The 27,676-nt window shown below is 45.5% G+C and overlaps 1 protein-coding gene across 5 annotated transcripts in view; it reads right to left on the bottom strand.

Moving 5' to 3' along the window:
• Abcc5 (ATP binding cassette subfamily C member 5) overlaps nucleotides 1-27,302 on the bottom strand; it is a 96,749-nt gene extending 69,447 nt beyond the window's left edge. For 2 of the 5 annotated variants that reach the window (XM_048453760.3, XM_048453759.3), the window contains exons 1-6: nucleotides 26,749-26,869; nucleotides 21,819-21,995; nucleotides 3,849-4,006; nucleotides 3,526-3,681; nucleotides 2,803-2,950; nucleotides 517-589 (exon numbers count right to left, since the gene is read on the bottom strand). In XM_048453760.3, the coding sequence (XP_048309717.3) occupies nucleotides 554-589; nucleotides 2,803-2,950; nucleotides 3,526-3,681; nucleotides 3,849-4,006; nucleotides 21,819-21,995; nucleotides 26,749-26,766 (693 nt within the window). In that variant the 5' untranslated portion in view covers nucleotides 26,767-26,869 and the 3' untranslated portion in view covers nucleotides 517-553. Of the gene's footprint in view, nucleotides 1-390; nucleotides 590-2,802; nucleotides 2,951-3,525; nucleotides 3,682-3,848; nucleotides 4,007-21,818; nucleotides 21,996-26,748; nucleotides 26,870-27,153 lie in introns of those variants that run through there. The other 3 variants (XM_048453758.3, XM_048453754.3, XM_048453753.3) reach the window with 3 other exon arrangements.
• Between the last annotated feature and the right edge of the window lie 374 nt (nucleotides 27,303-27,676).

Raw genomic sequence — 27,676 nt, 5'->3', positions numbered from 1 at the left:
TGGGTCCCAAGGCCAAAGCCCCTCTTCCTCTGGTGAAGCAACTCAGCAGGATGGCCTGCGGTGAAGCACTTTCCCACACACAGCGGCTGAGGAGCGTCTCCAAGGAAGGCCAGCAGGTGGTTTGGAAGGACTCCTTCCCTCCTATACCTTTAAGGTGCCCCTTTCAGCACAGGATAGGCAGTCAGCCGCCCCAGCAGGGAGGAGAGGGAAGGTGGGAGACAAAGGCATATACACTGTGCAGAACTTTCAAAGGGGAGAGAAAGAGGTAAAGAAATGTCCAACACAGGGTTCTAAAAAGCAATGACATTTCAAATGTGCTTGTATGGGAGAAAGAAAAGCAGGTTTTCATGAAAAATCCAAACAAACTCAGTTTTGTTTTGTTTTTTTATAAAAAAAATAAATAAATAAAAAGCCCTAAGTTTATCATTTAAGTCTAAAGCAATCGGAGGAACTGGCAACTGGCAGCACAGCTGTCCTGCTGTGGGAAGCATTCCCAGGGAGCAAACATTACCTTACCTGAGCTCTTGGAGAGATTCTGCCCAGCTTGACTCTCTCATTCTGACCGCAGAATACAGCCATCCTGAAAATTCTAAAGAACAGCTTCTGTCACTGGTCCCACTACAGAGATGCTCCCCCCACGTCCAGTCCTGACAGCAATAAGCAAGCTGTGGCCGGAGAGAGGCTGGAGGGTGGGAACTTACCTCTCCCAGGGCTTCCCACTGTCCTTTCCCCCACAAAGCCTGGAGCAGTTAGCACTGCAGAGGGCAGGCTGCTCTTGGAGGTCTATGGCGGTGCTAACGCTCTGGACACAAACCCTAGGTGAGGCCTGGCCTTCTACAACTATCTTAGTCTAAAAAGGCCCCCAAAACATCTCTGTAAATGTAGTGATCTGGCTCTTTATTTTGAGTAAGACCTGTACCCTTACAAAGTCTGATAGTGTGCTAACATTATCACGACCCTGATACCCTACACAGAGGGCTGGTTGCTGGTGCTATAAGAACCTTGGGCTATTTTTGAGGTCAGCATCAACTGACCACGTTTAAACACACACACAAACACAATTTAGTTGTGTTTCATTTGTTCTGTGTATGACTACCAAGGCTCAATGAGATCTAAAAGGATGTTCCATGTTTGGAGCCTATAATTTAGGGTAAGATTTTCTTATGAACAGAACAAGCCAATCTGGAAACCATGCTCAAACAGGAAATGTACAAAAATCTAACACAGGATGTTCCCCAAAAAGACCCAGGCCCACCTACAGGAGGTTTGCGCACCACTAATGCTGAGTTCATTTTTCTTTTTTTTAAAAAAACCAGCCTGACTCTCCAATTTCCAGTCAAAGCAACTTATCAAGATTAGGGTTCCAAATCAGAGTTTATATTGTTTACACTTCCACATCACAAGCCTGCAGCTTTCCCAAGTCCATTGACCTTGCTTCCCAAAAGGGCAGAGTGCGGTGTCCCAGAGAGGCCCTCAGCTTTCTGTAGTCACCTCAGTTCTCTAAGTCAGTACCCTGCCTGCTGCAGCAGAAATGAAAGATTAAGAATTTAACAGAAGCCTAAGGGAGTGATCTCCACGACACCAAAGGGAGCATGCATTTTGTAATTTTGTTTCCTTGAGTAAAGATTTAATCCCTAAATTCCCTGACTCTTTGTTGTTGTTTTTTGTTTGTTTATTTTTTACGAAAAGGGAAATTAAGAAAGCCCATTATGACTGCATGGAGAAATGCTGCAGACTCTTCTACCTAGATGTAAAAAATTCCGTGACACGTCAGAGCAGCCACCAGCCCTGTAGTGAAACAATGACAGAAGCTCTTCTTGGGGGACACTGGCTCTAGGAAACATTTGCCATCTTAGCTAATAACATAACATTTCAGTTACATGGTCCCTTTTGTTTAAAACTTATATACAAGTGTTAGTTGGTCAATTAAGAAACCTAATACCAAAACTTTTATTTTTTAAAAGATCACACATTAAAAAGAAGGAAAAAAAAGAACAGAACACTTCAAAGGTATAAATTAGTTTTACCTAGTCACCATGCATCTTAGACACATACTTACCCCACCATGAACCTCCAGCTTACCACACACGGAAACGCACAGTCTAAACAGTACTACTGCTCCGATGCCTCAAGGCAAATATGCAGAGAATGAATTCAATCACAATCTCAAGTGTCAGGCAGCACAGCAGATGAGAGAAACGGTGCCCTGAAAACTCCTCTCCAAAGCCCCCTTAACTACCGCACTGCCTCCACATAGGCTTGGGAAACCACCGCTGCCGCCCAGTGCCTGCCACAGTTAATGCTATGCAAAACTAGAACCGACTCTTACAGACCCTGATAGCGTCCCAGCTTCTTCAGGGATCATTTCTTAGAGTCACTGAACATGGTACTGTGCCCCGAGGCACCTGGCATGTCACCAAACTTGCTAGCCCGGGCCACACAACACTCGGCTTACTCCCTCACTCACAGCACTGCGGCGACATCTCTGTCCTGTCTGAGGCTGCTGCTTCATATCTGCACACAGCCAACAGGCAGGTCCTGTGCAGGCGCAGGATCAGCTCAGATTCACCCAGCCCCAGGAAAACAAGCAAGTGGTTTCTTCTCCTGCAGCCCTGTGTCCTCATCCTTCTAACTGACAAGCCACCATTCACACCCAGATCCACTGACCCTCTTCAGTAGCCCTAGAAGGACCTCTGAGGCTGCGTACTAGCCCAAAGGCAATACAACCTCTGCAACAGAACAGGGTTAGCGCCGGCCGTGGCTGGGCCCCTGAGATGTTCAGAAAGGACAGTTAGAACTTACTGGTCCACTGAAGCCAGCCAACTGCGTGATCATCAGGCACATGATGGACAGGATGAGCCTGGTGCGGCAAAAGATCCACACGACCCTTCGCAGGGAGGCGGCGGCGGGCCCCTCTTCATTCAGCTCTTCTTGCCACAGTCTCTCCAGTCTTAACAAGGGCACAAGTCCTATGTTACACATCTCCCCAGGAGAAGAATACACCCTTGACCCCCCTCCTGCCAGCACGGGCTCGGTCACTGCAGACACAAATCTCTCCTTTACAGTTATACACACAGCCTCCATCTCGTAGAGAAAACTTCCCTCCTGGCCCGTGAATATTCACTCCCAGAAGGGAGTGTTTGAAGTACATAAAACAAGGAGAGCAGGAGCCATTCCCACCGCCCTTCAAAGGTCTCTCCCTCAATAAAGTGTGTGGATAAGAACTTCCTTTCTCAAGGGCTCCCAACCCTTTCTGAAGGATCCTGTGATAAAACACAAAGCTACAAATTAAGTTTTAATAAAACTACCACCAAAAATGTACTGTCACAAGGCAGCGACAAAATCTCCCTGCTGGCTCAGGAAGAGAAGCAGGGCTGAGAGAGAAAGCCCTTGATTAAAACACAATTAGAGGGAAACAGATACGGAAAGGGAAAAGAGGCCACAGGCTATCCACCCTTGGCACTTCAGACTCCACACTGCTGCCCACCCACCCAGCTCAGGCCTAGGTGGACCAGAGGCGCCTACCTTCTGCAGTTCACATCAGAAGACTCATACTTGGACAAAGCCCACACATCCTCCATTAACAGCTCCCCCTTCTTGTACACCACACGGGCCAGAGGAGAGAGCCATGAAAACGTCATGAAGGAGAAAAGTCCAGCATTGTCAACTGGGTGCTCGTGCCTATGGAGAGAAAAATCCGACCACGAGGTGTCAGCATGTACTGAGAGGCTGAGCGACTGTGAACGATAGTTTTTGGTAAAGGCTCCCCAGTTGCCCTCACGCTAGCCCAAGACTTCAAAAGCACTTACAGTGCTTTCTGCATGAATCATTAGCTAACACAGCCTTACTTGGAAGTGGTCCGGAAGGGCTTCAGGGCACTCAAGCCATGGTGGTATTTTCCCTTGGTATGCTCCTCATCCAGAATTCGGAGGTGAGAATGCACGGAGACATCCAGGGGAAGGCCCTCAACTCGGGCTGCTGTTTCTAGGGCATCTTGGCATTCTAACTGTTGGCGGGGAGGAAAATGAGTAAATACAGAAGAGAGGCAGATCCACCCGACTACAACTCAAAATCCACCAGCAGCAAATCACTCATCAGCAATGCAAAACCCCAGGACATGGGTTAGACATTAACTCTGCATGCTAAGAACCTATTGAAGAACATTCAAAAGAACACATACACAAAAGAGACAGACAGACACACACACACACACACATGCACACACAGAGACACACACACATACACACGCACACAGAGACACACACACCACACATACATGTGTACACACACACACATACACATGCACACACATACACACACAGAAACCCATGTACATACATACACACAGTTTTTGAGTCTTTGGGTTTGCAGAACTGAGTAGAAAGTAGAGTTTGCATTTTATCTCTCATTACTTCCATCTCTTCCTCCTATATTAATAACTCCCATCAGATGGCACAACTGTTACAATGACAGGCAAATGCTGACACATTAACTGACATCCATGTTACATTTAGTTCATACTTGGTTTTATACATTCAAGGTTTTATATTTTTACCGCTCATACCTTTCATCATGGGCTAGGGACGTAGTTCATGGTAGAATGCTTCCCTAGAATGCATGGGACCCTGGGTTTGATCCCTAGCATGGTGGGGGAGGGGGCTGGAGCACAAAAGGCCCCAAATAATTCCCTACTACATACAAAATAAATAATTTTTAAAAATCAAATCTTTGATCTTCTGTTTCCCAACATACACTGGTCGTCAATTGTTGTACCAATAACAGCAAACTGTATTGCAAATTTCTACTACAAAATCAGTCCCAATTAGCCTGAGAGGGAGCATGTCCTGTCTTATTTTGATCACATTCTGACACTCCAGAGACTGCCCAAAAAGGAACACCTTGAATGGGGAGGGGCGGGGCAGGACCAGTGACTAGCTGACTGAACTGCCAAAGAGAAGCCAGCAGTTTGGATGGAGAAGATGCGCAGGAAGGAAAGGGCAGGGACTGGAGTGCGAGCTCTCCTGGCTCTAGGACAGGGAAGAGGTGTGTCTCCAAGCTCTAGGACAGGAAAGAGGTGTGTCTCCTGGTTCTAGGACAGGGAAGAGGTGTGTCTCTTGCATCTCCAGCAAAAAAGCAAGGCCAGCTAGTTGTTACTCAGCCTCTCTGAGTTAGCAGGTTTTCACCCTATCCTCTGACTTCTGAATCTTAATGATAAGTAGAGCAATAGAGATTTAATTGAAACCTACATATCCCTGCTGTGGCAGAGCTGGGACTGAGTGGCCAGCAGGGCACTGACTGAGGGGCTGTAGGGCAGCAGACGATAATTAAATTATTGGTAGATTCGTGCACAGCAGCTAAGCCGGCAAGTGAACACCAGCCGACACACGCTCTCATTTGCTCCGCTGGGCAGGTTACGCTTTCCTTGTTTCCTTGTTCTCTCTTGAGCAGTGACACTCACAGTCACAAGTGTTTCCAGTGACTATGGTAAGAAAACGACAAATAACAGATCCCCCAGTCAAGACAGAGTAGCGTGCCACGGCTCATGCAAAGCAGTCTCTAATTGTATAGGCCATCTCTTTTCCAAAACATACAGGGGCAACTCAAATATCAGAATTAAAACTGGTCTGTGCATAGGAGTAACTTGGATGCCTGAGCTGATCAAGTCTAATAGTGCTAATTCATAGACTAATTATCTATCTATCTAACTTCAGACAGTTAAATGTCCAGCACTGGGAAATCACACAATTCTGGAAACACGTTTACTTCCTCTTGTCAGTGGCAAGTCAGACTGGATTTCAAGGAAAGACAGCCAAGTTTGATCTCGGGCCTCCACACATACATGCACACACGCGTACACAGCTCCCAAAAACGCAAACACATATAAGCATGTACACACATACATGCACACACGCGTACACAGCTCCCAAAACCGCAAACACATATAAGCATGTACACACATACATGCACACACGCGTACACAGCTCCCAAAACCGCAAACACATATAAGCATGTACACACACAGGCCGGGTAGTGCAACAGCTCTAACTTTTTCAGAATAGTTTTTGCATTTCTAGTTTTTTGCCTTTGCTGAGAAACTCAGTTCCAGAGTCAGTCAGTTTTACAAACATCTCCTGACAGCACAGCATCAGAAAAGGAGAATTCAGAATGTGTCATGGTCAGGGTGTCTGTTGCTATAACAAAACACTGCCCAAAAGCAAACTGAGGAGAAAAGAGTGTATTTCAGCTTATAGCTTGTAGACCATCATCCAGGGGAGTTAGGGCAGGAACTGAAACAAAGGCCATGGAGGAGTGCTGATTACTGACTTGCTCCCCAGAGCTTTCTTATAGAACCCAGGACCACTAGGCCAGGCATGGCACTACCCACAGTGATAGGTGCCCTCCCATATCAACACTGATCAAGAAAACGCCCCACAGGCCTGCCCACAGGCAGTTTACTCAGCTGAGGTTCCCTCTTTCCAAACGACTCAGTTTATGTCAAGTTTACATAAAACTAGCCAGCACAACTGGCTCCTGTCAATTTCACATCCCATCACTCAAACCATAACTGCTCTTTTCTTGCTGTCCCTAAGAAGTCGCTATCACAATGTAAAACATATTCCAAACTTTAAAGGTCCCACAATCTTTACAAATTCAAACACTCCAAAAAGTTCAACCTCTCTAAAATATCCAAGGTCTCATACTGAGCTCCTGTAAAATCAAAAATAAGTTAGGTACAAGCTTTCTTAGTCCTAGAGGGAAGAACCAGGCACAGGCACAATCACACCAAAGCAGAACCGACGTCCAGCAGCATAAAATTCAGGGTCAGATTTCTGGGACTCATGATCTTCTGGGCTCCACTCCACAGTCGCTCCACGCCTTGGTGATCATCCCATAGTGCTGGCATCTCCACAATACTGTGGTCTCCTGATGTAACTGGGCTATGCCTTCACCAGTGACCTCTCTGGACTGTCCTCTGGGACTCTGACTGTCACATGGTGCCAAGCCTCAACTCCTCTCCATGACGCTTTCATTCCTGGGCCTTCACCAACTACCTCTCCTAAACTCTTCGGGACCACAAAGTGCCAAGCATCAGCTGTTCTCCACGAATCCTTCATGTCTTCAAAACCAGTATCACCCAGATGACACTACACATTACCAGGTTTAGCTTCCAGCATAAGGTACAGCCTTGGCCCTGAACCACAGCTTCTGTATACCGGCCTTGAGGAAATACTCCCAGATTCCACCTAGGTGATGCTGTGCTCTTCTAATCAGCTCCACCTGATCAGAACTGATTATTTCAGCAAAGCAGAAGTTTCATTTTAATGCCTCTGGTCTCGCTAGTCAGCAAATTTTTTTAGACCAGAACCACAGACTCTTAAAACTCAAAGTGTACTATGGCTTCAATGGAGTCTCTAAATTCTCAAACATCTCTCTTAAGCTTCACAAGCCAGGGCCTCCCTTGCCTGCATTGCTCTCAACGTTATCTTCCAAACTCCCACAGAACAACCCACTGAGCTCTGAGCACTCAATGACTTTCCTACCCCAAAGTTCCAAAGTTCTTCCATAATCTTTCCCAAAAACAATATGGTCAGTGTGTCACAGTAATAGCCCATTTCTGGTAACAATTCCTATCTTAGTTAAGGTTTCTGTTGCTGTCCTATAACTCCGACCAAAAGAAGGTTGGAGAGAAACAGGTTTATTTCCGCTTAAAGCTTGTCTTTGTTACTATTCCATTGCTGTGAAGAGACACCAGGACCAAAGCAACTTATAAAAGAAAGCATTTAATTGAGGGCTTGCTTAGATGTTCAGAGAGTGAGTCCATGATCATCATGACAGGGAACATTTCAGTAGGCAGGCAGGTGACATGGTGCTGGGGCAGTACCTGAGAACTCACATCCTGATCCAGACAGGAGGGAGAGGGGGAGAGAGGGGGAGAGAGAGAGGGGGAGGGAGGGAGGGAGAGAGAGAGAGAGAGAGAGACAGAGAGACAGAGAGACAGAGACAGAGAGAGAGAGGGAGACTGAGACTGGCCTGTGTGGAATTTAAAGCCTCAAAGTCTCCATCCCCAGTGATACACTCTCATAGAGTTTTCTTGCTGTGAAGAGACACCATAACCACGGCAGCTCTTACACAGAAAACATTTCACTGGGATCGGCTTTACAGCTCAGAGGTTTAGTCCATTACCATCAAGGCGGGAAGTATGGCAGCATACAAGTAGGCATGGTGCTGGAGAAGGAGCTGAGAGTTCTGTATCTGGATCCGCAGGAAGACAGAGCCCCTGGGCCTGGCTTGAACACATGAGACTCTACCACATATGAGAGCCCACCCCAGTGACACACTTCTTCCAACAAGGCCATTTCTTCAAACCACTACACACCTCTTCTTACAAGGCTGGTGCCCATATGGATAACTGCATCCACAGAAAGCCTGAGAAAGTTTGGGAAAGAAAAGAATAAAGCATGTTTTCTTGGTAGCAGCAATTTCTCGGGTCTGCTCTGCTTGCTAGAGGCAAGCAAATGCTTCCATCTAAGAGAGGCTTCCTGACTCAGCTTTAGCTGCAAAACTTTGTAGCTCCTTTAAGAGGTCCTGTCGCGAAACACTTAAACAGTGTTGATGAAAAGCTGAACGCATGCTTTTCTGTTTTCAGCCGTAGCAGGAAAAAAGCTGCACTGTTTTAAAATGCCGACTTTCTGGGCTGTCCTGCCAGGACAATCTCTGACTCTTTCAGGCAGGCAGTCCGACTGAGTGTGGTCTGTGAGCAGAATGCTGCATCTTGCTTGCTGGCAGGGCCCTTGAAACGCCATAGAGTTGTGGTAATAAAAATGGCTACAGCCGGTACCTCAGTCACGAGGCTGGAAAGCTAAGGAATGGGCTGGATCCAGTCGTCAAAGTCATGGCTTTAGTCCTACCAATATTGCTTGGTAAATTAAAGACTCATGTGGTCAGAAAAAGAGAGATATACAGTAAAGAGAGATTCAAAGACAAAGAAAATGTCTAAATGGTTTACAGTGTGTTGAAAATATATGCAGGCTAAAGGTTAAAGTCATTAAAAATAAAAAGGAAAGAAAGAGAGAAGTCACACCTTTAATCCCAACACTTGGGAGGCAGAGGTAGATTGACCACCAGGACTTCAAGGTGTGGTAGCACACACCTTTAAACTCAATGCCTGGGAGGCAGAGACAGATGGATCTCTGTGAGTTCAAGGTGTTGTAGCACACACCTTTAATCCCAGCACTGGGGAGGCAGAGACAGACAGATCTCTGTGAGTTCAAGGACAGCCTGGTCAACAGAGTTATTCCAGGACAAAGATATACAGAGAACCTGTGTCAAAAAGTAAAAGTAAAAATAAAAGAAATAGAGGTTAAAATAAAGCCACATAAAGATGGAAAATACACAGAGAATCTTGATACTGTGTGTTATTATGCTCTCTTTGAATTGTTTGAATGCTGACGAAGGAGCAACAGCTACTAAAAGACTTTTATTTATAAATGCTGCTGAACTAACCCAAGATAGGTATTTTGAAAATATCTTGACTTCAAAATTTGGATCTAAGGTTATGATGCTTTGGAAAAGTTCTTCTTTTGTTTTCACAGAGGATGAGACCCTGTGGATTGCTTCTATCCCAATATGGTATGATAGACCTCATCCTCGTGAAAGGTTCCTATGAATACCCTCAAGAAATTTCTTTGCTCAACTGTCGACTGAGATGAATCTAGCACACAGTTTATACCATGAAAAACCTGATTAACAGCACCCCTATACAGCAGGAAGAAGTTTGGAGAGAAATAACTACGTCCATATTCCCAAATATTGCTTATAAATGTTCTTTTACATTTAAAGGGGGATGTGATAGAGATATGAATAATTTGCATTGGCATGGATTTTAAGGTCAATTTTGTTATATGCATATATATTTCTGATCTTGATTGAGGTATTGTGATTGTGTAGTTCATTTAAAAATGCAATGTATAATTAGGAAATATAGGTTGTTAATGGATAATCATCGATAATAGTCAAGCTTGTAGTAATGTTAGCTTGATTTTCTAGATGTGCATAGATATATTTCAGATAGGCATTCTTTATATCTTTCAAAGACTACAGAACATGGCATTTAATGTTTTAATAACGTAGGGCTTTTCATGACAATGAGACATGTCTGCTCCTGGCAGCACCAATCTACTTCAAGAGGAAGATGGGCATCGAAGAGGCTCCTTATGGAGTTGGTTAGCCATTTGGGCAAGAAACTGCTCTTGCCTGGACTGTTGTATAAACTGGACACAAAGATCCTGCAGAGAGAGGACTGCTGAACTTGCCTAAAGGTGAGATGGTCTTTTGGGGTTCCTGATTCATGAAAGAGTCTGCGAGACATTCTGCAGGACACAGCAGATGGTGACTGAAATGCTTTTGAAATTTCCTGCTTCATGGAAATGTCTGCTGGATACTATGGGCCTGTAGGTTGAAGACGGATGCCACAACGGTACAGAGGAACTTTGGGTGACTGTACAGGCAGCGAGATGTCTCTGTCATTTCTAGAGTTTTGGAAGTTGCTTACTTCTTGTTTACTTAGGTAATATTATAGCCTTCTGGAGTCTTTGATGGAGTTGAAGAATGGTTAGTTATAGTTATAGTTTTCCATTATTATGATAAAGATAAAATAGATATAAATATTGCAATTGTAATTCTTACTCGATAACTGTTTTGTTATATGTAATTTTACTATATTAAAGTGAAAGCCTTTCATTTTTGTTTAAATAGAAAATGGGGAAATGATGTAGGTGGGCCTTCTGCCTATGTGTTATTTTCATTGGTTAATAAAGAGACTGCCTTGGTCCTCTGATAGGACAGAAAATTAGGTAGGCGGAGTAAACAGAACAGAATGCTGGGAAGAGGGCAATGAGGCAGACGCCATGGAGCCAGCCACCAGGTCAGACATGCTGAATCTTTTCCAGTAAGCCACCACTTCGTGGTGCTACAGGATTATTAGAAATGGGTTAATCAAGATGTGAGAGTTAGTCAGTAACTAACTCTCTAGAGATAATGGGCCAGACAGTGTTTAAATGAATACAATTTGTGTGTTGTTATTTCCAGGGCTAAGCTAGCCGTGTGGGAGCCGGGTGGGACAAAAAGCAGGCCTGCCCACAGCTCCTCACTACACAAGGTCATACTTTCTGATCCTTCCTTAACAGTTCACCAACTGGGAGCCAAACATTCAAATTTATGACCCTATGGAGCCATTCCCATTCAAACTACCACAAAGCTTATGGTCCATCATCTAGGGAAGTCATGACAGGAGCTCAAGGAAGGAACCTGAAGGGAAAACTGATGCAGAGGCCATAGGAGTGCTGCTTACAGGTTTGCTCCTCATGATTTGCTCAGCCTGCTTTCTTACAGCACCCAGGACCAAGCAGTCCAGGGATGGCACTGCCCACTATGAGCTGGGCCCTCCCGCATTCATCATTAATCAAGAAAATGGACCACAGGCTTGCTCATAGGACAATATGGTGGAGGCATCTTCTCAATTGAGGCTTCCTCTTCCCAAATGACTCTAGCTTGTTGACAGAATCATCACTAGTCTAAGAAGAAACTGAGACTGTCTCATCTTTTGTCTCATTCTTGTAACTACAAATTCCCGAGCACTATGATATTTGAGACTGTTCTAGATGATGGGAAGAAAACATGACAATTCTGGTGTGTACAACCCATTATCTTCTTTTTCTTCATCTCAAAAAAAAAAATTCACTAGCCTTTGGCTAAGATTAATTATAAAATGCCTACTGACAGTCTTTTTTTAACCTATCAATGGAAAGCAAAGGACCCAACAATTTTTTTTGATCCAACAATTTTTTAAATGCCGATTGCATGGGTTTTATTTCTTTGATCACATTTAATGACTATGTTCCATTCTTTCAGAGTTATGCTATTTCCTGTACAGGCAGATACCAAACTCAAAGGAACTTTGAAAACTTCACAGAGAGTTGACAGGCAAGGCTGTTTCCTGTAGATTTCCTAAGTGCCACGGAGGCATCAGTCATGTGACAAGATGGCTAGGGTTTTAGAATGTGCACTTCTTGCAATCTGTCCTGACAAAGGCAAGCCATCATGGTTGAGATGACACTAATCCTCAATATTCTATGTAATAATAAAATATGAATAGGGAGTCCTATAGTAAAGGAATAGAAAGGACTTTTTATCTAAAAATCAAAATTTGCCACTGTTGCCTCACTTCCGTTACTCTTCCGCAAACACCTGCCAAAGGGTCAGCCGTGCCGTGTTACTCGGCACTGTCCATGTCAGGCGAGGAGAATGTGATGCAAGAGCTACTCTTCTGAAGGACACGCGGTCCTGCTACACTCGGGCACTGGGATCTCAGAGTTAGATTTCTCCCAAACAAGAAGTACCAGATATTTAGATTCTAGAAAGAACTTTGGAATGCTAACATGAAAATAAAGAAGGGGGGATGGAAGGAAGGAAGGAAAGAAGGAAGGAAGGAAGGAAAAACAACAAAACACCTAGAGAAAAAAGTTTCCTTACTATAATAAAACCATTTTCTCCTACGGACTTAAGAGATTTTTCCATAACTGGAGGCCCCACTAAAGTGCAAAGATTGTTGAACACAGAATTCCGAAGACAGACATTGACCGAGTGCTCTGCGCACCTGTCTCTAGCATGTTTCTGGCCACAGTGTGAGCTTCCGTACACATGTGTACTTGGTGTGAACCTATCACACGATGCTGAGCGCGATTAGGGTTATGAAAGTACTTAGCAAACATTTAAAACACAGGATCTCTATTACCTTTCTGATAAGGGCAACAACTCAACTATTTTCTCCTTTAGCTTATCACCCTGAGCCCCTCACTCACCCAGAGTACCCCTTATGTCTACACCACTGTATGTGTAACACGGGGTGCCCAGAAAGCTACCTGTCTACTCGAGTTGGCACAGAATTTGGCCCCTGTTACTGAAATGTCAAAGGTCACAAGCAGCATGGTAAGCATCCAATGCTGTATGATAAATCACTTTAGAGATGTTTACCCATTATACTTCTCCTCAGAGTCTCTTAATGTGTTGCTTATGGTTAACAGTTGTGCTGGCTAGCTTTTATGTCAACCTGACGCAGGCTAGAGTCTGTGTCGAGGCCTCCACCATTCTGTTCTGTGGGTAAGCCAGTGGAGCATTTTCTTAACGTGGTGGACCCGACCACAAGGTGGTGCCACCCCTGGGCTGGTGGTCCTAGGTGGTATAAGAAAGTAGGCTGAGCAAGCCAGTAAGCATGCTGGGAAAAAGAAATCAGGTCAGCTCACACTGCCATGCCCACCTATTGGTGCAAGTCACATAAGTCAAAGAATGAATGTGGTATTGGCATGGTAAAATAGGTATTTTCTGCAGGCTGTAAACTGGTATTGCCCCATAATGAGGAAGAACTTATAAGTTGTTGTGTAAGCTTGATTCGAAGCAATTCAAAGTTCCTATCACACCATGTGGGGGGTCTGGATTTCAATTTGTTAATACCACGATTAAGTTTCACAGGATTAAACTGCAAATGAATCACAGGATGAGGAACTACTTGGAGCTCAGTGGTTAAGGAAGTGGTTCTCAGCCCTCCTAATGCTGCAACCCTTTAACACAGTTCCTCATGGTGTGGTGGCCCCAACCAACCACACGATTATTTTCGTTGCAACTTCATTAACAGTAATTTTGCTAGTTATGAACTGTAACGTAAATATCTGACATGCAGGATATCTGATATTCAACCCTTGTGAGAGGGGTCGCGACCCACGGTTGATAACTAATGACACAGGGGTTGAGGACTGCCTTTATTCCATGAGACTTGGGGGTGTCCAGGGCAGCTACACCAGGAAGCTTTAAAATTCCATCAATACCTGCATTCCACTTGCGGACACTGGCTGATGTATCGAGAATAGGGCCCTATTACTCTTTTTAACATTCTTCAAGTGACTTTCACTTGAAAACTACTAATTGGGATACTAAAACTTGCAAATATTGGTCTTTTTTTAAGATTTATTTATTATGTATACAGTGTTCTGCCTGCATGTATGCCTGCAGGCCAGAAGAGAGCACCAGATGGCTGTGAGCCACCATGTGGTTGCTGGGAATTGAACTCAGGTCCAACTTTGTCATCTCTCTAGCCCTGTAAACGTTGGTCTTGCTGAAAACTCCTACAGGATTTTCAGTTTTTAGCTTTGGAAAACAGTAACAACACTAAAATAGAACTTCCTTCGTGTAGAAGCCTGGGGTCATGCACAGGTACCTCCCGGGACCCACAACTGGACAATCAGCCCCAGGGATTCTCCCGGCTGTCTTCCTCGCTATTGCTGTACCTGGCTTTTCACTTGGGTACTGGGACTCAAATTCGGATCCTCACACTTGCAAGACAGGCACTTTACGCACTGAGCTATCGCCCCAGATGTTTTTATCGGCACCCAGATTGTGTACCTACTTCTCAAAACCAAATACAAGTATTTCTCTGACACAGACTAGCACACAAATCCTTTGGGCAATATTTGCTCCAAAAGCAAATGTATCTTAACGTTGACTTCAGGGACCACAGTCTATACTGTTGACTTTGGCTGGCTGTCCATGTTCCTTCTGATGGTCCCACACACTGGGCCAAACTGTAGGCAGGCAAAATTAACATTTCAAAGAGAAGTCGCCAGCCCTGGTCTGAGTCACCCAACTCCAGAAATACCACTTGGAGAAGATCACACCACTCTACTCAGGTCTGCTGATAAACCCTGCTGAGTCACACCCATAGGGAGGACCTTCTGTCTGGCCTGACGCTGAGGGCCTTGGAAAGGGCACACATTTGGAAGTCGCTCTTTTTAGGCCTTCATGAGTGGACTTTGTCATGTTTTTTATCATTTCTGCCAAGTTCAAGTCGATTCTTTGAATGACGAATGCAGTAAATAATCTACTTGGTGTCTGAAATGTTTTTACTGAACAGCTCATGCTGGCCTCAAACGTAGGATCATCCTTCTATCTCAGCCTTCCAAGTGTGAAGATTAGAGCCCACGTCCGGAATCGTGAAAAGAGTCCTGAATCATGAGAGCACAGTAACATCTAAACAGCTAACTCTGTCTTTTAAAATGGAGGAAGGAAAGCTTAGACAAGTTTAATTCTACGAATTAGCAGACTTCAGTGGACCTAAAGAGCTGCACATCATCACATTGGAAGCGTAAGAATCAACCATTGCAAAGGCTTCTGGAGAGACCATTCATAAGACTGCACTAGCATAAGCTACCAAACACAGAACCAAGAGCTTACCGAAAACGTTTCCACTGGCCATTTGTAATTTCCAAGTTACCTTAATAGACAGTGGTGCTTAAAATTACTTTAAGAACAGGAAGCTATGCCTGGTGTGGTGGTGCACACTCTTTTCTCCCAGCACTCCATGGGTAGAGCCACATCTCTCTGAGCTTGAGGCCAGTCTGGTCTATAGAGTGAGTTCCATCTAAGGTTACATAGTGAGACTCTGTCTCAAAAAAAGAAAGAAAGAGAAAGAGATAGGGGGGGAGGGAGAGAGAAAATGAAGCTCCTTCGAACAGTTTTCTTTTCCTGTGGGAATCAGTGAGCTGTAGATCTAGACAATCAAGCCCCAAGCAGTTCTCAGCAGCAGCAGCAGCAGCAGCAGCAGCAGCAGCAGCAGCAGCAGCAGCACTGTGGCCATCTCTGCCTGGGAGACTGGGGCCAGCACTGAGACCCGTATCTGATGGGTATCTGATACAAGGCCAGCTACTGTGTCATTTATTCCCAGCAAGCCTAGGAGACTCCTGAGCCTTACAGAGCTTACAGATACTTACAGGGAGGAAATGGGGTAGGGGCAGGGGTTCTTATACTCCAGAAAGTATACTAAGCTACTGCAGACCAAACCAGAGAAAAATGCAGAGACATAAAATACTAATTTTTATCCAGTTGTCCTTCCTAAACTGAGCTGACTCACAGGCAGCAAAAGCAGAACAAAATCACATGCCTTTCACCCATAAAAGCTTTTAGGGTCAAATTCCCTAAACTGTAATGTCATATGAAAGCTTTCTATTGTCTCTGGGTAGAGAGATTTATTTTTCTGATATAATCCTACATACTTCACACATGTCTATAATGAGCCCCTACTTCTTTCTAAATGGCTTAGCGTAATTTCTGTAAGAGATTAGACTTACTTATATCCTTAATCCCTAAATTACAACTTGAACTCAACAGCTGACTGTGGAAACTACAGCCAGTGCTAAGAATCTGCCTTGGTGCTAAATGAAGATCCTTGATTCAGATTCTGACTTTGTGACCTTCCTGGGTAATGCAGAATACTCTGGCTGGGAGGACAGTTCCACCAATGAGAAAGGATAATACAATCATGATGGCATATGAGCTCTGGCTGGCTTCTGGTTATTTCCCACTCTTACCTTTCCTCAGGTCACCCAGACTTTAATCTGCAACCATTAAGAAGAGTCACACACAACCAAAGCTCAGCAAAGCCCCCACACCCCTCCACACACAGCTTTATCGTGCTCGGGGCAAATGTACAATGGCAGTCAGAGCCTAGGTGTGGCTTCCTAGAACTCTTCTATCTCCACGGTGGGGAGCGGGGAGCAAACAGGAATGGTGCCGGAGCAGCAGCTGAGAGTTGTCCTGAGACAACAACCACAGGCAGAATGAGAAAGAGCTAACTGGCCCGCCATCAACGACACATCTTCAAATCCTACCCAGACAGTTCTACCAACTGGGGACCATCCTCCTTCAAATCACCAGACTTACTAAATAAATGAAAACATCACATTATAAAATAAAATAAAAAATCAATACTGGGGAGGCGCAGCAGGCTTGCCTAACGTGTGCAATGCCACAGGCCGAACACCAATACCATCAAAGCCACTCCTCAGAGCTCCTGGACTCACTCGTACTCTCCATGTGCACACGTGAACAGATCGCCAGAAAGGGCTGTGCCGGAAGAACCGTGCTTCAGGCTAGGGACAACGTGCAGCAGTGGCCCAGGGCAGCCCACAGCTAAGCTCAGACAATGCCAACAACACTCATTCCTAGACGCAAGGCACTGACCGCCACAGGAGACAGCACTAGCGCGAGAGTAAAGGATGTCTGCTAAGGCTATGTGTGGCAATCCGGACTAACTTTATAGTTCTGATGGGTACAAGTTTTGACCCTATTATCTCCAAGTATCTGTAATAAACTATAGATATTCAAATGTAACTGATTAACAATTTTCCCAGACTATTAAAAAAAATCTGCTCACACACGATACCAAGAACTGTGCAAAGGTGTCATCAAGGACATCCCAGGTCCTCTCCACAGGCCGCCCTGCTCCTTCTGCTGCCGACGTCTGCTCGGCGCTGTGGTCTGCTTACACGTTAACTGGAGAAGGAAAGTCAGTCTTCTTTTCCGACTAGAAAAGCTGTGCAGAGAGACTGTTCTTCGTTTCTGGTGAGTGCAGGCAGACCAGCACCTAGAACGCTGACCCAGAACTGCTCTCTAAGGACCATGCAGACCTGATGCGCACAAAGTTGTGGCAAGAAGCTGCGCTCTGCCCGATCAGCAAGCTGTTCAGGGTTTTATTTTGTTTCGTTTTCTTTCATTTAAAAATGTATTCTCGTGCCTAAAAACATTAATATCATTTCAAGTCTGAAAACTTCTGTCATTATGCTGGCTCTGCCATGAGCAAGCTGACATTGCTGACAAGATTCCAGTGCATGTATTTGGGAAACCATGGCTTTGACTGGAGGTAGCCAAGAAGGCTCCAGATGATGTGTGTACTTCTGAAGACACTAAACAGCTATACCATCATTATAATGTACTTAGAAAAGCAAGATGAAAAAAAAACTATGGTTTTATTGCTTAGGTCAAGGCTAAGCAGAAAATTTTAAAAGTATTTCTCAAATACTTTAAGCCAAAAATGTTAAGAAAATCAGGAAAATAGCAAACTTAAGAGATTGGGAAACAAGAAAGAGTTCCTGAAATTTGACAGACTTCCTATCAGCCTTCTTATTTAAGAAAAGACTTCCTGGACAACTTAGTAAAGCCGGCTTCATTGGCAGTTCCTCTCCTCAACAGAAGAAAAATCCAGCGAAGCCATTGCACGCCCTAGCCAATTGCTTCAACAAAATGAAGAGGACTGGACATTAGCATCATGGGTTCCAACGTTTCCTGTCAAAATCACTCACTCTTCTTCCAATTTTTCTTTTTCTTCCATTTTAAACTTAGTCAATCTCGGACTCCTCGCCACCCCAGAGGTACCCCTCAACCTCTCCTATTCCTCCTTCCTCACCTGCATCTGAAAGCGGATCCCAGCTTCTCTCACATGACTCTCCCTGTATTTATTCCCTCTCTCACCTCTGTCTAGGGTTTTTCTAAATTATTTCAAGACTGATCCAAAATAAAAATACAATTAAAAAAAAATCTCTTCTCAGCCAGGTATGGTAATACACAGCTCTCAGGAGGCTGCAGGCTGCAAGTTCCAGGACAGCCAGTACTACACACAGAGACCCTGTCTCAAAAACAAAACAAACAAACAAAAACAGAAAACAAAGAAAAATCTCTTCTCAGCTGGGTGTGTTGGCCACGTGCCTGAGAAATTCTAGCACTAAGGAAATAGAGGCAAGAGTATCAGAAGTTTAGACCAGCCTCAGCTATAAACAATAAAGTTCAGGGCTGGCCTTGACTACATAAGACCCTGGATTGGGGGTGGGGGGCAAAAGTGAATTCTCAGGGCAAGGTGGTGTCCTATACCTTGAATTCCATTATTTAGGAGGCTAAGGCAGGAAGATCAAAAGTTGGATGCCAGTCAGGGCTATATGATACTGTCACTCCTAGAGGGACCGAAAAGAGAGCAAGGCAGGGTAGGCACAAGCCGGACACTTAGGAGGTGAGTTCTTGGTCACCTAGTAAAGGCTGAAGACACAGCTCACGGGTAGTACTGGCCTAGCATGCAAGAAATCCTAGGGTCAATCTCAATACTAGGGCCAAAACAAAAGGAAACCTTAAGATATTTAGTTCAAGGCCAGTAGTCATTAAGGAAATGCAAACAAAACCCAAATTGAGGCTTCAGAAGCATCTATGGGATTGGTTAAAACAAAAATGACAACCACCCCAATACGAATAAGACCACACAGGAAAAATGTATGACTGCATGCATGTAGTGACCTAACCACCCTAACAAAGAACACAGAACTTGTGTGCGTGTGCTCACAGGTGAACTCACCTACGCCTGAGGGTGGGAAAGCCAGAGGTCAACTCTGGGCCTTGCCCTCTATTCTCTCTATTTTATTCATTTATTTACATGCAATTATAGAAAAAATGACAGTAAAAAATCCCTCCCATGCCTTTTTGGGTTCCCCCAGTATCAAATCTTGCATAATCTTAGTCCAGTGTCACAACAGGATTAACATCTCATCTCCCCAACCCAAACTGCTGAACTTTTCATAAACTACTGGGCTGGACCACTGTCAATCCTGTAGTGGTTTTCATTATTATTTTTTATAATTACACACAAATTCAGTGTCTCAAAATTAGCGATTTTTAAAATCTCTTTCATTTCCAATGGTTTCCTTATGCCCATAAAAAAAAAAAAAAGGCTTTCTGGCAAGCAGAAATGTCCCCAGCGCACCCTCTTACACTCCCCACACTACAGACAACTAATCTCAGGGCAGACCACACCGCGCACCACCCCTAAGTCTTCTGTGTGTCGTCTCACTTAGTCCTACTGCACAAAGGAGCAATGGCACAAGCAGGTTATCCAAAGTCCAGCGTGCCAGACCCTTTCCTGTATCTCCACTGCCTAGCCACCCCCATCATCCTCCAACGCTCTGCTCCAATGTACCCTTAAAACTTTCTAGATTCAACTACTGGACTATTGATGTCCTGACAAGCACTAGACATCCATTCAATAAATGTTTCATTAACACAAGATTCTGATCAGCAGTTCTCAATGTGTGGGTAACGAACCCTTGGGCAAACCTCTAGCTCCAAAAAATATTTACCCTATGGTTCATAACAGCAGCAAAATTACAGCTATGAGGTAGCAACAAAAATAACTTTATAGTTGGGGATCACCACAACATAAGGAATTGTATGAAAGGGTGGCAGAATTAGGAAGGTTGAGAGGCACTGTATCACACAATAAAGATGCACAGTTATAAAACTGATATCAACAAACACTAGATACTGAACATGGCATTCTATACCACAGTGGGGACAAAGAAGACACTGGTGAGTAAGCAACAACTTCCAACCACCGAAGAACCAAAGCCACTTCAGGCTAATGAGACACCAGCGTCAGTTCCGAAGCCCACAGCCGCTAGTGTTCACATGGCAGAGACATGATGGGCGTCCACGCGGCAGAGGCCCGACGGGAGTCCACGCGACAGAGGCCCGAGAAGTGTTCACGTGATGAAGACCTGAACAGAAACCTGACCTTTCCAAACCTAGACATCCTTCCACACTACTGGCTTCTTCTACCAGTCCAGAAAAGATACAAGGCTTTTTTTTTAACCAGGAAAATAAAAAAACAACACATCAACCAACTTACAATGATTATCCTATAGCTGTCTAGAATAATTATTCCAACTGCTCTGAAATCTGAGCAAATATCTCCAAATGATTCTTTTGTTCTGCTTCACTGAGACACAAGGTGCTGACAGTTTTATGTCAACCCTCAAGCTAAAGTAACCTGAGAGGAGGGAAGCTCAGTTGAGACAATACCTCCATAAGATCCAGCTATGAGGCATTAGTGATCAGTGGGGGGGGGGGCAGCCTATTGTGGGTGGTGCCATCCCTAGGCTGGTGGTCCTGGGTTCTATAAGAAAGTAGGCGGAGCAAGCCATGTGGAGCCAGCTAGTAAGCAGCTCCCTTCCATGCCCTCTGCATCAGCTCTGGCCTGAAACTTGCTATGCAGACCAAGCTGATCTCAAACTTAGCAGATCCTCCTGCTTCTACCTCTGAGTGCTGGGATTAAAGGCATGAGACACCATGCCTGGCAAAATAATTCCTATTTTAAGCACAAAAACACAAAGCCTGGAGAAAAAAACAAACTGTAGCACATGAAAGAAGCCGAATAGGTCCATTCCCTCTGCCCTCCCCCACCCCAACCTATCTGTCTTTTTCTTTGTTCAGTAATGGGTATTGAACCCAGTCAGGGCTTTATCCATGCCAGGCAAGCGTCTATCGTTTGGCTACATCACCATTCCTCTTTTTAATCAAGGAATTTTCAACAAGTGCGAAAATGGAGGTATGAAGATGAAAAAGAGGGGATCCAGGCATGGTGGCACATGCCTTTAATCTCAGCAGCTTGCGAGACAGAAGCAGGCAGATGTCTACAGAAGTTCTACATAGGAAGTTCCAGGCTAACCAGGCTACACAGTGTGACCCTGTCTGTCTCTCTGTCTGTCTGTCTGTCTGTCCGTCTCTCTCTCTCTCTCTCTCTCTCTCTCTCTCACAGACACACACACACCACACATACACACGCTCACACAGGAGTGCACAAGCACAAACACACAAACACACACACACACACAAAGAAGAAATAGATAAATGAATGGCACAAGACAGCTTCTCATTCCATTAAACTGAATCAGCTCTTTCTTGTGGTGCCGGGGATGGAACCCAGGGCCTCGCGCATGCTAAGTAAGCTTCCCCTCTACCACTGAACTACAACCCAGGTCTAAGGAATCATAAATTCTTAACATTGATCTAAAGCCAATACAGAAAAATAAAATTATAAAATATGTATCATATGTAAAGAAAGGGCATGGTGTAGTTTAACAAGCAGGTAAGGAACAGAGTCTGGGGAGGGAACTAACCGGTCTTGATCTCTGGAACCTGGATTCCTCATGGTCTCTGTGTGGCCCAGGGGCACTGCTTCTCTCCCTGACACTTCTGTACCCAGGACTGGGGATGATGTACTCCTTTCCCATGTCAATATCCTTCATCTTCACCAAGTGGGGACCACAGTTCAGACTCCTCTCACTGCAGAATTTCTGAAATCAAAAAGCAGACATTTCCTGGTCATGATGAAGCATGTGCCAACATGCTTCACAACAGGAGGAGGGACAAAGGTACAGACGCTTTCTCACCGCCACAGTCACACACATTATTTCAAAAGGTAACACTCCAGTGTCAAAACAAATGACCTAGCCAAGCACAGTGCCACATGCCTTGACAGGCAGAGGTAGGTGGGTCTCTGCGAGTTCAACGCCAGCCTGCTCTACAAAAGATTTCCAGGACAGAAAAAAAAGAGAAGAAGAAAGGAGGAGAAAGAGAGGAGGAGAGAAGAGGAAGAGGAGGAAGAAGAGGAAGAAGAGAAAAATTACCTTCTCCCAACTCCTAGGAAAAAATAAACCTAAAAACCATGAGCCTACGAGTAAATGAATACCTTCTTCGACTGAGAATCTAAGGAATGGGGCAGGGAGATGGTATGGAAAGGCGTTCTGAAAGCCCTTTCAGCTTCTTGCATGTATTACAAACTCCAGGACCTCTCGCCTACCAAATTTGACTAGATGCAACTTACAAAGACACTTACCCTACCGATGATAAGTCCCATCCCTTCATTTCTGTAATTACCTAATGGATGACCTGATATTGTTTTAAAGCTCAGGAGTTACACAGCTAAAATAAAAACAACAAGGTAACAACTTTAAATACAAATTCCCCATTTAGTCCTCAAGTCAGACAGCAGTAACACTGCACAAGTCTTTAAGCACACCAAAACAACCAACAGCACTTGTATACTTCTAAAGGTGAATTCTACAATACACAAACTATATCTCAATAAAGCTGTTATAAAAAAAAAACAGTAACAACCCAGCGGTGGAAGCAAGCACCTTTAATTCCAGCACTCGGGAGGCAGAGGCAGGTAGATCTCTGGAAGTTCTAGGTCAGCCTGATCTACAGAGTGAGTTCCAGGGCAGCTAAGGCTACACAGAGAGCCCCCATCTTGAAAACAAGACAAAAAAAAAAAAAAACACCAATAACTTTAAGTCTGTAAGTACAAGTTCTAATTCGTCTTAATAATAAAAACCTAGAGTAAGATATCAGGGTAAATGCTGAAACACCAAAGTGGAGCCAGCCACTAGAGAGACTTTTACCTCTACCAAATCCTCAGACCAAAGGGGGCAAGATCCTCGAACCCCCTAAGTGAATGTCTCAAAGTCTCCTCCTGCCTTGTATTCCTCTCTCCATGCAGCCTTATCCTTTCCCCTCTCCACCTCCCTAGTCCTAGGATTAAAGGTGTGAGCCACCACCACCAGGTTTTGTTTCTCTTTGAGACTGGCGCAATCCTAGCCACGGCTGGCCTTGAACTCACAGAGACCCATCAACCTCTGTCTCCTGAGTGCTGGATTAAAGGCGTTTGCCACCACAGCCTGGCCTCTGTGGCTAACTAATGGCTTAGATATGATCTTCAGGAAAGCTTTATTTGTTAGATCACAAACAAAATATCACCACAAATAACAATAAATTAAATTTAAATGGGCATGGTGGTATACACTTTTCATCCCAGCACTCAGGAGGCAGAAGCAGGTAGATCTCCGAGTTCCAGGCTAGCGTGATCTACAGGTCAACTTCCAAGACAGCCAGGGCTACATGGTAAAATCCTGTCTCCAAAAACAAAAACAATATGTGTGTGTGTGTGTGTGTTATGAATATGTATGTGTAATGGATTAATTAAAAATGCTGTGGATCCCCGAGTAGCTGCAGTGGCAGAAATGCTGCAGGTCCCTGAATGGGGGCAGGCAACAGGCCATGTGGTGGCAGGCAGGGGGCAACAGGTCCCGAGAGCAGCCAGTCCCAGGTAGTGACTGCAGAGTGAGGGTGGATATTTATTTAGTGGGTTATGGAAGGGAAGGAAAGGGGAGAGGGAAAAGGAAGAGACTCAGGCTGCAAGCAGGAAGGAAGATCTGCCTGCCTGGGGGGGGGATGGGAATGGGCGTGGCTTGTCTCTTAAAGAGACAGAAGAGATCATTACAGTATGTAGATTACCTTTTCTTTCTTTTTTTTTTTTTTTTTTTTTTTTTTTTTTTTTTAGTGGTTTTGGTTTTTCAAGACAGGGTTTTTGTTTTTAGGACAGGGCAGCTCATGTTGTCCTAGAACTCACTCTGTAGACCAGGCTGGCCTCAAACTCACAGATTCACAGGCGTCCAACTGCCTCCTGGCCCAGTTTACATTTTACCTGTTCAAGGTCTCTTAGCTTTTCCTAAACCCAGCTCTACAGCTTTGCAGCACTGCCTGTCTGGCCAATTCTAGTCAATATTCTGTATCACTTTAAAAAAAAAAAAAGTTTGACTTTATTTTATTTACTGTGTGTGTGCACGAGAGAGAGGGAACTGAACCAAGCATGTGTAACCATGTGTACTGAGATCAAAGGATGGCTTGCAACAGTCAGTTCTCTCCAGCCATTCTGGTTCTGGAGGCGGAGCTCAAATCCTCAGGCTTGGCAGCAAGCCAGCTCACTGCCCTCTGGCCACTTCTTAAAAAGTAAACACATACATGTCCCTCTATAAGTATGGCCGTGCTACACTGTGGTCCGTAAACCCAGCTGTGACGGGCAACTGTAATTCATTTTTGACACAGAGACTCAAGCAGCCCAGGCTGGCCTTAAACCTCTTTTTTGAAGGATGACCTTGTACTTCTGGCCTTCCTGCCTCTAGATCCCAAGGTATGTGACTGTAAAATCGCACGACTATACCCCAGTTTATATGGTGCTGGGGATCAAACCAGGGCCCTGCACATGTCAGGCAAGCCCTCTGCCAACAGAGCTACAACCCAAGCCCCTGTTACTCTCTTTTAAATTATCAAAAGAAAACATTTACTGTTCTTGAGACTTAAAACAAATTAAACCCCCTTAAATCTCCAAAGAGGGCTGGACTTTTTACTTTTCAGAATTTTGATACAGAAAAGGTGTTGGTTTAAAAATAGCATCTCCAATGAGCAGTGATGATTCACGCCTTTAATCCCAGGACTTGGAGGCAGAGGCAGGAGGATCTCTATGAGTTCAGCCCAGCCTGATCTACAGAGTGAGTTCAGGACAGCCAGGACTACACAGAGAAACCCTGTCTGGGGGTGGAGGGAGACAGCACCTAGTCCAATGACTACACACACTATAAACAAAACCAGCCTACTAAGCAAAAACAGTGCCTGTATCACAGAGGTCCCAGGAAGGCTAAGCTATAAACAGACCTGGCATCTGCCAAGGGCCCCAATGTCATTTGGAAGAGGAAGATTAGTGATACTTTAAAAATAGACTCGAGGGAGTTAGCGGAGCTTGAGAAGGAGGTGGTCAAGGGAGCCCATTCATGATACCAAACACACCAAGAACAGAAAAAGTGTCTCCAGTATCTAAGACCCTAGAGGAGGCAGACAGTTTCAGTCAATGGATTATGAAGCAGAACCTGTAGAGCGTATACACTGTGGTAGCAATGACCCTTTTAGGAGAGAAACAACTGTTGGTTGGGGAGATAAGATAGGACTGTGGCGACCTACCCTGACTCCCCTATCCTTCCAGGAAAAGCTAGTTTCTAGACAAAGGGTGTGGGAAACAGTGTCCCATTACCGTGAACACTCCACTGCTTTACTTTCAAAGAAAAAAAGAAAGAGAGAGAGAGAGAGAGAGAGAGAGAGAGAAAGCACAGCTCTGCATATGCAAACACCTGAGTAGCCATAAAATTCCTGCTTCTCCACAGTAAACACAAGGAGGACACATCTTCTGTGTCTGGGGTATGACGAGGACGAGGTACAGGAGCTGGTGGAGCAGCAGGAAGGTGACTGACGGGTTTGGGAAAGAAACAAGGCCTGAATATGAAGCAGCAACTAAGGAAGGATTGCTACACCAGGCTCCCTCTCCAGCCCAAAACACTTTTCACTTCCTTATTTTCTGAACTTTTCCCTTGCAGTTGACCGGAAGTCTTTTTTTTAAAAAAAGTTAATGCTAACTTGGGCTCAGTGATAAAGCACGTAAGTCAGAGGTTCTGTTCAGTCTCCAGGGATGGCAAAACCAAAGCTAAGGCCCCAAGTATCCGCGAACTAGCAAAACCGGTATGTTTCGGTCTAAGTCAGTACTGTAAAGGGATAAAGAAGAATAGACGAAATGGGGACTCGCACATTAATGCCCCGACTCAAAACTGACAAGGTTGGGGTCACCTGATCAGCCTTTTGCTTAAAAATTCTCTTTCCACTGATTAAAGGGTAGCCATTGGCCCTGCATAAGGATGAGATGGGTTCTGCATAGGGGGGAGGGGCGTTGCGTAGGACTAGAGAACTGGAACTAGACAGGCTGGTGTTTCCAAGCGATGTTATCACAACATCCATCAGTAGGCTTCCAGCGCCTCAGGAAGCTCCTTCAGGCCCTGTAGCTACAGCAAAGAAGCTGAAGGATGCCCACTTACCACGCCCTCCCCCCCAGATCCCACCTGTACCTCCAAGCTCCCTCACCTTTCACTTACTCCAGAACCCAGTAAAACCTATCCATGTCTCCCTTCGGAACTCAAACTTCCCCAATCATCCCTGTGCCCATCTGCATCGAGACTTCCCCGTCTGTACGAAAACACACGACCCAGGTGTGATAAACACAAACCCACTAGCAGACCTGCGTGCCAGCAGCAGCAAAAAGGGCACCGATGACTGGAGACCTGGGCTCCCATCCCGGCTCTGCCACGGATTCGCTGTGCGTGCTGATTGATATGCATTCACATACCAGCTCGCAAAATAAATAAATAAATAATGAAGATAATGACTTACGTCGTAGGTGGCTGGCATTGAGGCCTCAGGTCCCGGGGTGTTGGGGCTTCTCTCTAGCCTACTCCACCACCCCGGCCCTAGGGCGTTCCCACGCCAGCCCGGGCCTGGCGAGCACAGGTGCCAAGACTCACCCAGAGCGGACGCAGCTCCCCCTGGTGGCCGCGCTGAGAGCAGAGCCGGTCGTGACCGCCCACCAAACCTCCCCTCCTGCCTTCTAACACCGGGACCCCGGCACAGTCCGCCAAGTCGTCACCCAAGCCGGGGACGGCGCGCGACACCGGGACGAGGCAGGCCCCGCTTCTCCCGCCGGTGTCTTCCCACCGCCCACCACGCCCCGGGAAGCCCAAGGGAGAGAGCCCGTGACAGCGCGGACACTGCACAGGAAAGGCGAGAGCCATCACCTACCTGCACACCAACCTCCCCAAGGGAGAGCGGACCGCCCGGGCTCGCACGCGAACATCGGACCCGGAGCAAAACAAGCCTTTATAGCGGCATCGTCCTCCACACTGCGCAAGCGCGCTGCACAAAGCTTGCGCAAGACCGAAGGGAATCGTAGTCCCTTATCTGGCAGCCCCGAGCGCCGCACACCGCAAAGGACTACGTTTCCCAGAAGCACCACTGGTGCCCGGGATGGGATGCAGGCTGCACACCGTCCCCGCGCGTGTCCCGTGCTGCCCCCTTCCCACCTGGCCTCTGACCCAGTCTGGAATCTTCTCTGAAGTCCTGAGTACCTGGGGCTGGACAGGCAGGTCCGGATGGCCGGTGGCGCTGTATTCCCAGGCAGCTGGAGATTCAAAGTAAGGCACTTCCAAATACGTGCGGTCGCTCCACGTGCCAGAAAACATCGTGAAGGTCATTGTAGCCAGCGTCTGTCCAGACCCAACTATTAGCTGTCGTGTCCCTTATCATTGCACGTTTGCTGGTGCGT

This window comes from Myodes glareolus, chromosome 2, assembly GCF_982192425.1.
Source record: "Myodes glareolus chromosome 2, mMyoGla1.1, whole genome shotgun sequence".
Classification (NCBI taxonomy): domain Eukaryota; kingdom Metazoa; phylum Chordata; class Mammalia; order Rodentia; family Cricetidae; genus Myodes; species Myodes glareolus.
The sequence above is the reverse complement of the archived record's forward strand: the minus strand, read 5'-3'. Positions and strand labels throughout refer to the sequence as shown.